Source organism: Megascapheus bottae, chromosome 1 (assembly GCF_031878675.1).
Source record: "Megascapheus bottae isolate mThoBot1 chromosome 1, mThoBot2.hap1, whole genome shotgun sequence".
NCBI classification, from domain to species: Eukaryota; Metazoa; Chordata; class Mammalia; order Rodentia; family Geomyidae; genus Megascapheus; species Megascapheus bottae.
The window spans coordinates 27,052,242-27,065,227 of record NC_143509.1 but is presented as its reverse complement, the minus strand read 5'-3'; the positions used below and the strand labels follow the sequence as shown (position 1 = coordinate 27,065,227).

At 53.0% G+C, this 12,986-nt stretch overlaps 1 protein-coding gene across 1 annotated transcript; it reads left to right on the top strand.

Moving 5' to 3' along the window:
* Positions 1 to 39: 39 nt before the first annotated feature.
* Positions 40 to 12,634, top strand: Misp (mitotic spindle positioning). The gene is made up of 5 exons (XM_090328562.1): positions 40 to 58; positions 7,340 to 9,089; positions 9,888 to 10,015; positions 10,627 to 10,665; positions 11,737 to 12,634. The coding sequence occupies exons 2-5, from the start codon at positions 7,385 to 7,387 to the stop codon at positions 11,824 to 11,826; spliced, it is 1,962 nt and encodes a 653-aa protein (XP_090184688.1). The 5' UTR covers positions 40 to 58; positions 7,340 to 7,384; the 3' UTR covers positions 11,827 to 12,634.
* Positions 12,635 to 12,986: the final 352 nt, after the last annotated feature.

Here is a 12,986-nt window from a genome sequence, read left to right as displayed (position 1 = left end):
CACACCTTGCGGAGACGAGGCGCTGGTGGGCTCTGCCTGCTTCTCAGCACCTGGCCAGGTAAGACCTTGGGTAGCCAGGAAGGCCCAGGCAACACACCAGTTTCCTGGTTCCTGCCGGGCTATAGAGGGGCTACGCCCTGTTCCTGAGCTTCAGGGTGGCTTCAGGGGACAGCAGAGCCCAGCCAGGGTCCCCACAGCAGAGAGATCAGACTTCAGAGTAGGGAGGGAGGGATTTGGAGGGTCAGGGAGACACATACGCACACATCCACACACCCTGCTCTGCAATCTGTTCTCTCTCTGACCCTGTTGTCTTGCCGTAGATCTCAGCTTCCTCACTAGTAAAATAATAATAATAATAATAAATAGGGGTTTAGGAACTGTGAATGGGAGGCCAGCTCTAGTCTGGGAGTGGAGGGGCAGGAAAACTGGAGCCTGGTGTCCTCCTGCCCCCCCCCCCCCAGCACTGGGCGCTGTTTCCCTCAGGAGTGGTCATGAAGTACGTCAGATAGACTTGAGTTCAAATCCCACTGGAGATAGATCAGCTTACAGATCTGCCAGCCGGGGATAGAGAGGCCTGAAGGAGCCTCGGAGGAGGTGGGGGACTGAGCCTCAAGCTCTGGGTTGGTGTTCTATCTACCTACAGCTGCTCTTAAGTCCCCCTTCAAATTGGGAGGGTTTGTTTGTTTTGTCAGTCATGGGGCTTGAATCCTGGGCCTGGACGCTGTCCCTGAGCTCTTCAGCTCAAGGCTACCCTACCCTACCCCTTGAGCCACAGCACCACTTCCAGGGTGGGTTGGTATATTTATTTATTTATTTGGTACTGATACTCAGGCTTGAAGTCAGGGTCTGCACCAATGCCGTTTAGGGTCACAGCTCCACATCCGGTTTTTTGGTGGTTAATTGGTGGGCTGGCATTGAACCAAGATCCTCAGATCTCAGCCTCCTGAGCAACCGGGATTCCCAGAGTGAGTCACCTTAACCTGGCTCTGTGGGTTTGCCTAGAAGGAACTTTGGCAGCTCAGAGGCTCCTTCATAGAGTGAGGCATGGCAGAATCCCAGCCCAGATTCAGCCTGGTATCTCAGGCCCCCAGAGTCTCATGTGGTCATGGCTGGCGGAACTCTCCCCGTGGCCCAGTGGGAGTCACCTGTTTCCTGGAGGGAAAAAGTAATGAGGCTGAGAGGCTGGACAGGATCCAGCCCCAGGCTGGACTTGGGGTTTGTGCCCCAGCCTACAGGAGGACAGGCCAGCCCCAAGATCCCTAGGCACTGGCTGGACTAAGGGCTGAGTTCAGGCTGGATGGAGCCAACCCCCTCCCCCCAGTCTCCCCAGCTCTCTCCCCCCATCCCCACCAGTGTGGGCCGCCCACCTCCTCCTGGTGTCCTCTTTCTCCCTTCAACTCTGGACTTTGTTTCCTGAGCCTGGGTGGGGCTAGGTGGAGGGGCCCTGCACCCAGGTGGAGCTGCTGTCTCCTAGCAACACAGGGCGCAGGGAGGAGCAAGGAGCCAGGTCGGAGCTCTGGAGGTGACGGGAGGCCCCAGGAGTTGATGGATGTGGCTGTGGCTGTGGGTCCCACATGGGGTAGGGCCTGGGTGAAGCTGTCTTTGGAGCCAGGTGCCCTTGTCCTTGGCATAGTTGGTTTATGTGTGGGGGCCCCCAAGGCACAGGGACCCTCCCTGACCCCCCCACCGCTGTCCTTACCCTGTATCCTCTTCTCCAGCTGGTCTTTGCATCTTAGCTCTGAGAATTCTGGGATTTGAGTTTGCACCTCAAATTCTAAAACTCTGAACCTCTGGATTTCCAAGAGAGAGAGGAGACCCACAGTGCCCCTAGAGCCAGAGGCCATGTGGCCCCTCTTTTTTTTTTCTGGGCACCCCTGGAGAGTCATGGCAATAATTCAAACTAGGGGGGGGTCTCCGAGTCCGGGGCTGGACCCCCTACTTGGTCGAGCCAGCCCTAATTAAGTCTGTGAACAGGGTCAGCCTGGGGTGGGACAGCGGATGGATTCAGGCTGGATTTCCCCAGACCAGGATCCCAAGTGACCTTAACATGAGGGAGGGCCAGGGATGCCCAGGGGCCCTCCCTGTGGGTGACCTGCTAGCCCCTGGTGGCCTTTGCCCCTTGGGCAGATAGCCAGAAGAAGCAGGTATACTGCAAAGCAAAGGAACCATAAATCAAGTTTCGGTCCAGATCCCAAGTTCATTTCAGGGTGGGGTGGGCAGCGTGGGGTGGACCAATTCACAGGGGCTTCCTTAAGGAGGGGGCTCAGCTGGGAATCGTGTATCATCTCCTCCTCACCCTCCCTGGAGGGGCCTCAGTTTCCTCTGACGGAAACCTGGCACACAAATGACCCTCATAAGGACTGTGTGTTCCTGGGAGGCCGGAGCCAGGGGTGGGGGAGGGGAGTGCCCCCCGCCCTCAGCCTCTTTGCATGCCGGTCCCTCTTCCCATCCATTATGATCCCCTCTGGGGTACCTGCCCTGACATCAATGGGCAATCCAGGCGCTGCTGGCTCATGCCTAGAATCCTAGCTACTCAGAAGGCTGCCGTGTGAGGATAGAAGTGTGAAGTCAGCCTAAGCAGGAAAGGCCAAGAGACTCTTCTCTCCCATTAACTGGAAAAAAAAAAAAGCTGGCAGTGAAGCAGTGGCTCAAGTGATAGAGCACCAGCCTTAAGAAAAAAAAAAAAAAAAGAACCTAGGCCCTGAGTTCAAGCTGCAGTATAGACATAAAGATAATAAAGAAGATCTACAACCACTAGGACATCTGTTGGCACTCACTATTTGCCATGCCACACTAAATAGCATCGAAACTGGGCACCAATGGTTCACTCCTGTAATCTTAGCTACTCAGGAGGCTGAGCTCTGAGGATCACGGTTTGAAACCAGCCTGGGCAGGAAAAAAAATCCATGAGACTCTTATCTCCAATTCACCACCAGAAAACCAGAAGTGGGGCTGTGGCTCAGAGTAGTGGAGCAATAGCCTTGAGCTGAAGCACCCAGGGACAGCATCCAGGCCCTGAGTTCAAACCCTCCACCTACAATGGACAAAAACAGATAGGTTAGATAGATGCATGCTGCCAAGGATTCTGGGTAAAGATAAAAGCAGAGGGTACACTGACCTGCCTCACCCCCAGCCTTGAAGGGTCCAGACCCAGGACCCCAGCCACTGGCTTCTGTGACTTACAGGGAAGGATGAGGCAGAATTGGAGTATGCCTATCTATACCCACCAGACACTCAAGGTCTGGCCGCAAGACCCCTCCAGATCCCCCACAAGGGCTGTGAACCTAATGAAAGCACTCCTAAGGCAGGGGTGTGCCTGCCCCAAGAGTGGGACAGCGTGACCTTGGGCTGTCCTTCAGGGCCTAGGCTGGGGTGAAGGACCAGTGCTAGAGGAGCAACTTGCATCTGCAGACCTATGTCAGTGATTGGAGTACATGGTGTTGGCAAAGCCATTTTTTTTTTTTTTTGCCAGTACTGCAATGATTTCAAAGTTTGTTTGGCAAGTGCTTTATCCCTTGAGCTATGCTTCCAGCTTGTTTTTGTCTTTTTTTTGGGGGGGTGGGGGGTCATGGGGCTTGAACTCAGGGCCTAGGCACTGTCCCTGAATTCTTCAGGTCTGGGTCCTTGAGCTCTTCAGCTCAAGGCTAATGCCCTAGCCCTGGAGCCACAGCCCCACCTCCCATTTTCTAGTGATTATTTGGAGATGAGAGTCTCAGTCTTTAGTGCCTGGGCTGGCTTTGAACCTCGATCCTCAAATCTCAGCCTCCTGAGGAGCTAGGATTACAGGTGTGAGCCACCACACCTGGCTTTTTTTTTTTTTTAAGGTAGAATCTCACTTTAAATTTGGGTCAGCCTGGACTGTGATCCTTCTACTTTTTCCATTAGTGTGATAACACATGGGGGCTATCACACTTAGCCCTGTGGGTTGAGTGGAGGCTCACACACTTTCTATCCTCAAAACCACAGTGCTCCTTATCTTTGGCTCCTAAGTAGCTAGGATCAAAAGCATGAGTTATTATGCCTTGGCTTCAGTCTTTCTGAAACGCTTGCTTTATGCCATTGGTAGAAGAGATCCTGAGTAACAATTTCAGGCCAGGGCAGACACCACCTTCCACGAAACATTCCCTGTTTTAAGAGGGGAAAGCTGCCAGGTGCAGATGGCCTGTCATCCTGAGGATCGTGGCTCAAAGCCAGACTGGGCAGGGAGGTCCCGGAGATCCTTATCTCCACTGAATCATCAGAAAACTGAAAGTGGTGCAGTGGCTCAAAGTGGAGGAGTGAGAGCCTTGAGTGGAAGAGGTCAGGGACAGTGCTCAGGCTCAGTGTTCAAACTCCAATATCGGCCCCCCCCTAAAAAAAAAATAAGGGGGGAAGGAGAAAGCTAAGCATGGAGCTGGTGGCTCTACCTACAATCTTAACTACACAGGAGGCTGAGCGCTAAGGATCAAGGTTCAAAGTCAGCCTGGGTAGGAAAGTCCATGAGACTGTTATCTCCAATTAATTACCAGAAAAACTGAAAGTGGAACGGTGGCTCGAAGTGGTAGAGTGAATGCCTGGAACAAAAGAACTCAGGGACAGTGGCTAGGCTCTGAGTTCAAGCTACACAACCCTAAATAAATAAATAGGGACTGGGAGTGTGGCCTATGGTAGAGTGCTTGCCTAGCACGCACGAAGACCCGGGTTCGATTCCTCGGTGCCACATTCACAGAAAAAAGCCAGAAATGGTGCTGTGGCTCAAGTGGTAGAGCTCTAGCCTTGAGAAAGCCCAAGGACAGTGTTCGTGTCCTGAGTTCAAGCCCCAGGACTGGCAAAAAAAAACAAATTAAAAAGAAGGGAAAGCTGGGATAGGGACTGCAGACTGACTACTCTTCAGGGCAAAGGCTCAGTTCTGTCTGGCTGGAGTTTATTAACAAAGCTTCCTAATTATAATAATTACAGCTCCCCCCACCCTTATTTGGTGCTGCTCTTGGGGCTTGAATTCAGAACCTTGCACACTTGTTCAGTTTTTTTTTAATCTTTTTTGCTTATTGACTGGTACTCTACCACTTGAACCATGCCTCTAATTACAGGTTTTTGCTAGTTAATTGAATATAAGATTCTTATGGATTTTTTTCTTTTTTTTCGGGGGGAGGGTCATGGGGCTTGAACTCGGCCTGGGCACTGTCCCTGAGCTCTTCAGCTTAAGGCTACCACCCTACCTTTGAGCCAAGCCCCACTTCCCATTTTCTAGGGGTCAATTGGAGATAAGAGTCTCAGGTTCTTTAGTGCCCGGGCTGGCTTTGAACCTTGATCCTCAGATCTCAGCCTCCTCAGTAGCTAGGATTACAGGTGTGAGCCACCAGTTCTGGCCATGGTATTGGCCAGATTCAAATGGAGGTAACAGCCGCAGGTTATGGCTATAATACTATCACAGTTTAGTGACTACTGCAGACTCTCCAACTTTACTTGACATGTATCCCCTTTGGGGACAAACTCAGAGATACATTTTGCTGTAGCAGCCAGTTGACTCTAAGACTGTGCATGGTAATGGTAGTAGCATCAGCTCTGGTAGGCCCTGACATAGCAGACCGAGACATGGCTTAGTCCTGGAAACCTTAGACCTTTGTGAGCCTCCCTTTCCTGTTTTTTCTTGTGAGTTTTTATTGTCCTCATTAGAGAAGCACTCCAGACATGCCTTCAAGGACGGGATAACCCGGGACCTTCCTGGAGGAGGTGTCTTGTGGGCTGGGGAGGAACAAGCTGTGCTGGCAGTCTGAAGGGTTGGGCTGAGATTGCAGGGTGACCCTGAGCACCAAATCTGTGGACATCAAGAGAGACAACATTAAAAACTGGGGTGTAATCTTGTCAGGGACACTTGGGAGCAGGCCAGGGGCCCCAGGGCTCGATTGGGGTGTTACCTTGAGTCTATGGCCCCTCCTGGGCCCAGGGGCAAAGTCCAAGGTGTTGGCAGCCCATCCTGAGTTTATGAGGCTAAGGATGTGCTCACCAAGGTGGAGGTGAAGGCAGGGGGCAACTTAGATGGGGTGAGGCGTCCCACTGGGTGGTAGTGGGGTAGAACAGGATGTGGAAACCACGAATCAGTTGCTGTTCCTCTACCAGGGGCCTGAGGCAGGATGGAGAAATGACGGCTCACATCTGACATCCGAGCTACTCAGGAGGCTGAGAGCTGAGGATCACCGCTCAAAGCCAGTCTAGGCAGGAAAGTCCCTGTGAGATTCTTATCTCCACTCAAAAACTCAAAGTGGTGCTGTGGTTCAAGTGATAGAGTGGTAGTTTTAAGTAAAAGCAGCTCAGGGACAGTGCTCAGGCCCTGAGTTCAAGCTCCAGGACTTCGGGGGCAGAGGGAGCCAGCCTGAGGAGGAAAATCTATAAGACTCTTACTTAGCTCATTGGAAATGAGCCACCAAAAAGCCTGAAATAAGGCTGCGAGTTTGGCCTAGTGGTAGAGTGCTTGCCTAGCATGTATGAAACCTGGATTCGATTTCTCGATACCACATACATAGAAAAAATCCAGAAGTGGGGCTGGGAGTTTGGCCTAGTGGTAGAGTGCTTGCCTGGCATGCACGAAGACCTGGGTTTGATTCCTTGGTACCACATACATAGAAAAAAAAAAGCTGGAAATAGTGCTGAGGCTTGAGTGGTAGAACTCTAGCCTTGAGAAAGTCCAAGGACAGTGCTCAGGCCCTGAGCTCAAGCCCAGGACTGGCAAAAAAAAAAAAAAAAAAAAAAAAGAGTCAAAAAATAAAAAGAAAAAGAAAAAAAAAGAAAAAAATCCAGAAGTGGTACTGTGGCTCAAATGGTAGAGCTCTACCCTTGAAAAAGCCCAAGGGCCTGAGTTCAAACCCCAGGACTGGTACACACACACACACACACACACACACACACACAAAGCCAGAAGTGAAGTTGGGAATCAAGCAGTAGAGTGTTCGCCTTGAATGAAAAAACCAAGGGACAGCATAAGGCCCTGAGTTCAAGCTTCAGGACCAGCACACAAAGAAAGAAAGAATAAAATCTCATTTGATGTTATTGGCCTGGTCTCTAAACTAATCAGAGGCTAGGGGATGAGATACTATAAATTGTCCAAGAAGCATCAGAGTGAAGAATGCTCTGATTGATCAGCCTGAATCACCTCCCTATTTTTTTTTCAACCAATCACAGGAACCAAAGAGCAGACTGCTGTGATTGGCCAGGCTAGGAGAGTCAATTACTGGTTCCATTACCTGTCAGCCAATCTCAGAGGCTATTTGGTTGTTACATGCCCTTTAAAGGACTAGAACTTGTCCCTTCTTAGACCCAGTGAAATCAGATTTTTCTTTTTTCTTCTTTCTCTCTCCCTTAGTGAGCCCAGAGGTCTCCACGCAAGGAGTAAGGTCCCCTCAAGAAGATGGACCGTGTGACCAGATACCCCATTTTCAGCAAATCCCACTCAAGCCGTATCACCGGCCTGGCCCTGGAGGGGGACCACAGCTACACTATTGAACTAGTGGGTGTGGGGCCCGAGGATAACCACTGGAACCTGGGTACACCCCAGATATGGGACGCAGACCATGAAGCCCGGCTCAACAAGGGGAGAGCAGGGGTGTCCCATAGCAGGCTGGCCTCCTCCAGCCATCTGTCCCCTCGCCCACTGTACTTGGAGGAAGAGGAGGAGGAGGAGGAGGAGGAGGAAATGAAGACTTACTATTTCAATGCCAGTGACACAGTCCCCAGACGGCCCCAGGACCTGGAGCGGGAGCGCTGGGCTGTCATCCAAGGCCAAGCTGTCAAGAAGGGTGGCACAGTGGCAACGACCTGGGGTACCTCTGACCACAGGGACTCCAGAGGCCTCAGTAAACCTCCGTCCATACCCGTGGAGGAGAGTTTAGTGGACAGTGAACAGATTGACTTCCTCGCAGCCAGGCAACAGTTCCTGAGCCTGGAGCAGGGGGCTCTGAGCCCTGTTCCCCAGACACCCCTAGCCAGGGCAGCCCCTCCCCACCCCACCCCAGGGCACAGCCAGGCTCCCAAGGCCTTGAATGGGCCCCCAGTGGCCAATGGGTATGTGATCCCTGTCTCACCCCAGGGGAAGGATGGGGTCAAGGAGAAGAGGAGCTGGGGTGGGCCTGTGGAGCCCAGCCTGCGAGTCCTGGCCAGCCCTAGCTCTGAGAACCAGGCATCATTTCCAGAACCTTCCAAGGAGACCCCCATCGAGCGGGAGATCCGGCTGGCCCAGGAGCGGGAGGCCGATCTCCGGGAGCAGAGGGGACTCCAGCGGGCCACCAGCCACCAAGAGCTGGTGTTGATTCCCACGAGGCCCGTGCTGAGCAAGGTGAGCCTTGTGGAGCCCCCACGGAGGGATCGGGGACGCCCATCCCTCTATGTGCAGCGGGATATGGTGCAGGAGACACAGCGTGAGGAAGACCACCGGAGAGAGGGGCTGCAGGTGGGTCGAGCCTCGACCCCTGACTGGGTCTCTGAGGGTCCCCAGCTCAGCCTCAAGAGAAGTTTCAGTTCGGACTGCATCCTTGATCCTGTGCCCGACGCCAGGGCGTCTGATCAGGCTCCAGAAGTGAGGAAAGTCAATCGAATCCCACTCGATGCCTACCAGCCATACCTGGGGTCCGGGATACCCCAACAGGAGTCCACAGCCTTCCGAGTGGCCAGCAAGCCCCATGGCCTCCCCACAGAGGAGGCCAAAGCTGCAGCCTCCTGGAAGGCCACGGGATCGCCAAGGCACCATTCAGAATCATCTACAAAACCCTTGAGCACAAAGCAAGCGCCTTCCAAGCCCCCTCGGGGGTCCCTGAAAGCCAACAGGGGTGTGGTGAGAAAGGAGTATTTCCTCTTGCGTCCCCTGAGGTTCCAGGCCCCAGATGGTCCCCTGCAGGCTGAGACACCCCACGTCTGGGGCTGGGAGGTGGATGGGGCCCCAGTCCTGAGGTTGCAGAGGTCGCAGTCGTCTGATCTGCTGGAGAAGGAGGTGGAGAATGTCCTGCGCCGGGAGCGAGAGGTGGCGGAGGAGCGGAGGAATGCCTTCTTCCCTGAGGTCTTTTCTCCAACGCCAGATGAAGACTTAGAACGAGACTCCAGGAGCTCTTCCCGGGCGTCTGGTATGGAGCAGACCAGGGGGTGATTAGGCGGCTTGGAGTCTTCGAGGTGGAATAGAGGGTGTAGGGATGAAGTCTGGGGTGGACAGTCTTCCCCCAGCCAGCTACTTTAGCAGATTTTGGAGGCAAATGTGAACTTTGCTTGATGGATGTGAAGGTTTTGTTAATAGGTGCGTGGTAGTTAGCCATTTAGGTGGTTACTTTTTTTTCCCCCCCTTTCGGATGCCATAGTCATGGGGCTTGAATTCAAGGCCTGGGTGCTGTCCCTTAGTTTTTTGCTCAAGGTTAGTGCTCTACCACTTGAGCCACAGCTCTACTTCCGGCTTTTCTGGTGGGTAAGTGGACATAAGAGTCTCATGGACTTGGGCCAGGAGCGTAGCCTAGTGGTAGAGTGCTCGCCTAAGCATGCACGAAGCCCTGGGTTCGATTCTTCATGTACCACATACACAGGAAAAGGCTGGAAGTGGTGCTGTGACTCAAGTGGCAGAACACTAACCTTGAGCAAAATGAGTTCAAGGACAATGTCCAGGCCCTGAGTTCAAGCCCCAGGACTGGAAAACAAATAAGCAAAAAGAGTCTCATGGACTTTCCTGTCCAGGCTGGCTTCGAACCACGGTCCTCAGCCTCCTGAGTAGCTAGGATTACAGGTGTGAGTCACCAGCGCCCAGTGACTCGATATTGTTTTGGTCAGTCACCATCTGCCTCACAGCTGCAGCCTCTCAGACAGAGACCTGTGTCTGTAAGTTAAGGTTGGACAAGTGTTCCACTCTGTCTAATCCTTTGCTTCTGTCACTCCCACAGGCATCATTGGCAGCTACTCGGTGTCTGAGTCCCCCTTGTTCACCCCCATCCACTTGCACTCAGGCCTGGTGTGGACTGCACAGGCGCCAACAGACAGCACTCCGGGGCAGAAGAAGAAGGAAGCATGGGTGAGTAGTGAGTCTCCTAAGGCTCACTCTGAGGTCTGGCAGCCTTCCCTCCCTGGGGCCAAGGGAAGGTTGCAAGAAAGTCAATGCTGTCCTGGGCACAGGTGAAATCTCCCTCACGGGGTCTGAGAGTTACAATCCACAGCTGGCCCAGGCAGACAAACAGGAGAAATGGTGATCCCCAGCTGGGCGCCAGTGGCTCACACCTAGAATCCTAGCTACTCAGGAGGCTGAGAGCTGAGAATTATGGTTCAAAGCCAGCCCAGGCCAGGGAAGTCCGTGAGACTCTTGTCACTAATCAAAATCAATCAGCAAGAAAGCTGGGAGTGGCGTTTTGGCTCCAGTGGTCAAGTACTAGCCTTGAGAAAAGAAAGCTCATGGACAGGCCCTGAATTCATCTTGCTGCCTGGTTCAGGAAGCTAAATCATAGCAAATGTGAGAAGAGACTACAGTGTGTGTGTGTGGGGGGGGGGACCAGCATGTGGATGGATTTGAGTTTGGGGGTGACCCTGGAGCCCGGGGGTGGTCATTCCTTCCCTCCCAGCTGCATATGTAAACTTGAAGGCTGGCACAGGGGCAGGAAGGACCTGAGCTCACTCTCATTCCTCTTCTAGTATGCAGGCATCAACCCCTCGGATAGTGTCAACTCGGAGGTGAGTGATCTCCAGGGACTCCTGTCCTTCCCTCTCCATCTCCCCCTTCCTCAGAACCTGGGCCTTTGAAGGCCTTTCTTCAACCTGTGGGAGTACTAGGTTCCACTGGTAATGTCTGTTGAGGTCGATTTTGCAGTGATCTGCTGCTGATGTCTGTCCTGGGCAAAGATTATAGCAAAGCATATTTGTGCTGCCTCTTTACCTGATGGTGAAAGTCACAGTAGATTAGACTCTGAACAAGGGCATTTCTGTTTCCTTTTTCTTTTTGTGCCAGCCCTGGGGCTTGAACTCAGGACCTGGGTGCTGTCCTTTAGCATTTTGGCCCAAGGGCTACCTCTCTGCCATTTGAGCCACAAGACTCCATCTGCGGTTTTGGTGGTTCATTGGAATTAAGAATCCTAGACTTCCCTGCCTGGGCTGGCTTGGACCTGTGATCCTCAGAGCCCAGCCCCCTTCCTGAGTAGCAAGGAAGACAGGTGTGACCCCCTGGCACGGGTATTTCATGTTTGTTTGTTTTGAAATGGTTTTTTATTATGTTGCCCAGGCTACAACTCAAAGTCCTAGGCTGAAACAATCCTCGTGCTTCCACCTGCCCATGCTGGGATCATAGTTGTCACCCGCTTGGCAAAGGCACCTCTTTTCTTTTCTTTTCTTTTTTTTTTTTTTTGCCAGTCCTGGGCTTGAGCTCAGGGCCTGAGCACTGTCCTTGGACTTTCTCAAGGCTAGAGCTCTACCACTTGAGCCTCAGCACCACTTCTGGCTTTTTTTCTATGTATGTGGTACTGAGGAATCGAACCCGGGTCTTCATGCATGCTAGGCAAGCACTTTAACCACTAGGCCAAACTCCCGGCCCAAAGGCACCTCTTTTCAAGGGGAGATGGGGAAGCCCAGCTCCCTTCAGTAATTAGTAAAGGGTACCATTTAGAGTTCACAGTAGAGGAAAGGCTTGTTCCGGCTTTACCCCTACTCCCAGCTTTTCCTGTAAATAGGCAGCAACGAACCTTCCTGGGGAGGTGGGGTGGAGGTCAGTAACCAATGGAGCCCCCAACCCCCCCATTACGTGGCTTGCAGGTCCTGGGAGCCACAAGAGTGACTCGTCACAAGAATGCCCTGGCAGAGCGCTGGGAAGCTGGAATCTACGCCAGCGAGGACGAGGACTGAGCCTGGAGACAGGGATGCCACCCTCTGTCCTGCCTGCACCCCGTGGGAACTGCCAGGATGGCGCCACACCCTTCCACTGGAAACCGGACCCCAGAATTCCCTGCTGCAGCTTTTGGATTAGAGGCTCTTCTTTCCTTTCCTTTCCTCCCTTCTCACCTCCCCAGCCCCTCTTTCTTTCTTTTGTGCCCATTCTGGGGTTTGAATTCTCTGGGCCTGAGTGCTGTTCCTGAGCTTTCTTTTTTAACTCAAAACTGGTGCTCTACTACATGAACCTCAGCTTCACTTCCAGCTTTTTCCTGGTTCATTGGAGATAAAAGTTTCACAGGCTTTCCTGTCCGGGGTTGGCACAGAACCCTGATCCTTAGATCTCAGCCTCTTGAGTACCTGGGATTTCAGGCGTGACCTACTGGTGCCTAACTCCTCCTTCTGCATCTTGCCAAAGACTCCAGGGTCCAAAGAGGGAGATCAGTTTCCTTACCTCCAGATCTGATCATTCTGCCAGTCTGAGGGTGGAGGGACTGGCTTAAGAGAGATGCACAGGCCCAGGGGTCTGAGGAGGGAAACCTAGGCCCCACCTTGGGCTCTTCTGAGGCCCAACCCACCCTCAAACTTGTCCCTCAACCATGAAATAAAGGTGCACGGAGCTGCCTGCTGGGCCCTGCCTGGTATGGATAATTCCCTCAGTCTCCACCACTTAGGCTTGGTGACAAGCTGTGCACCACGTCACTCTTCCCCGCCAACAGTGGTGCTTCTTCAATGCTAGCTGAGTCCCATCTGTATCATACCAGGGGACTGAAAGTGTCATTAATTGAGCTCTTTGTGTATATCAAGCTGGGGTGGGGGGGGTGGAGGAGTCGTCAGGAGGGATGGATCCCACGAGCCAGAGATGGGGTGCTGGACACAAAGCCAAGCTCTGATGCTTCCTAACCCTGGAATTATGGGAAGGATCTCTGGTCAGTGTGCCTCAGTTTCCCTGCATATGGAGGGATGAGGGTGTAGAAGCAGGCCCCGGTAATCAGGTGGGCTCAACACATGGGGTGTGGACTCAGATTCAGCACGGGGGCAGGGGGGGGATATTGGGGGGGAGGGCACGTGGCTTTTTTCCAGGCCCTGCAACAGTAGCTGCTGCCCAGCAGACCCCGGGCCCAGCTGGGCACAGC

Coding starts and splice junctions, on each gene's coding strand:
- Misp (XM_090328562.1), top strand. CDS start 7,385: ATGGACCGTGTGACCAGATACCCCATTTTCAGCAAATCCCACTCAAGC. Junction 10,016..10,626: donor AGAAGAAGAAGGAAGCATGG/GTGAGTAGTGAG, acceptor TTCCTCTTCTAG/TATGCAGGCATCAACCCCTC. Junction 10,666..11,736: donor CGGATAGTGTCAACTCGGAG/GTGAGTGATCTC, acceptor CGTGGCTTGCAG/GTCCTGGGAGCCACAAGAGT.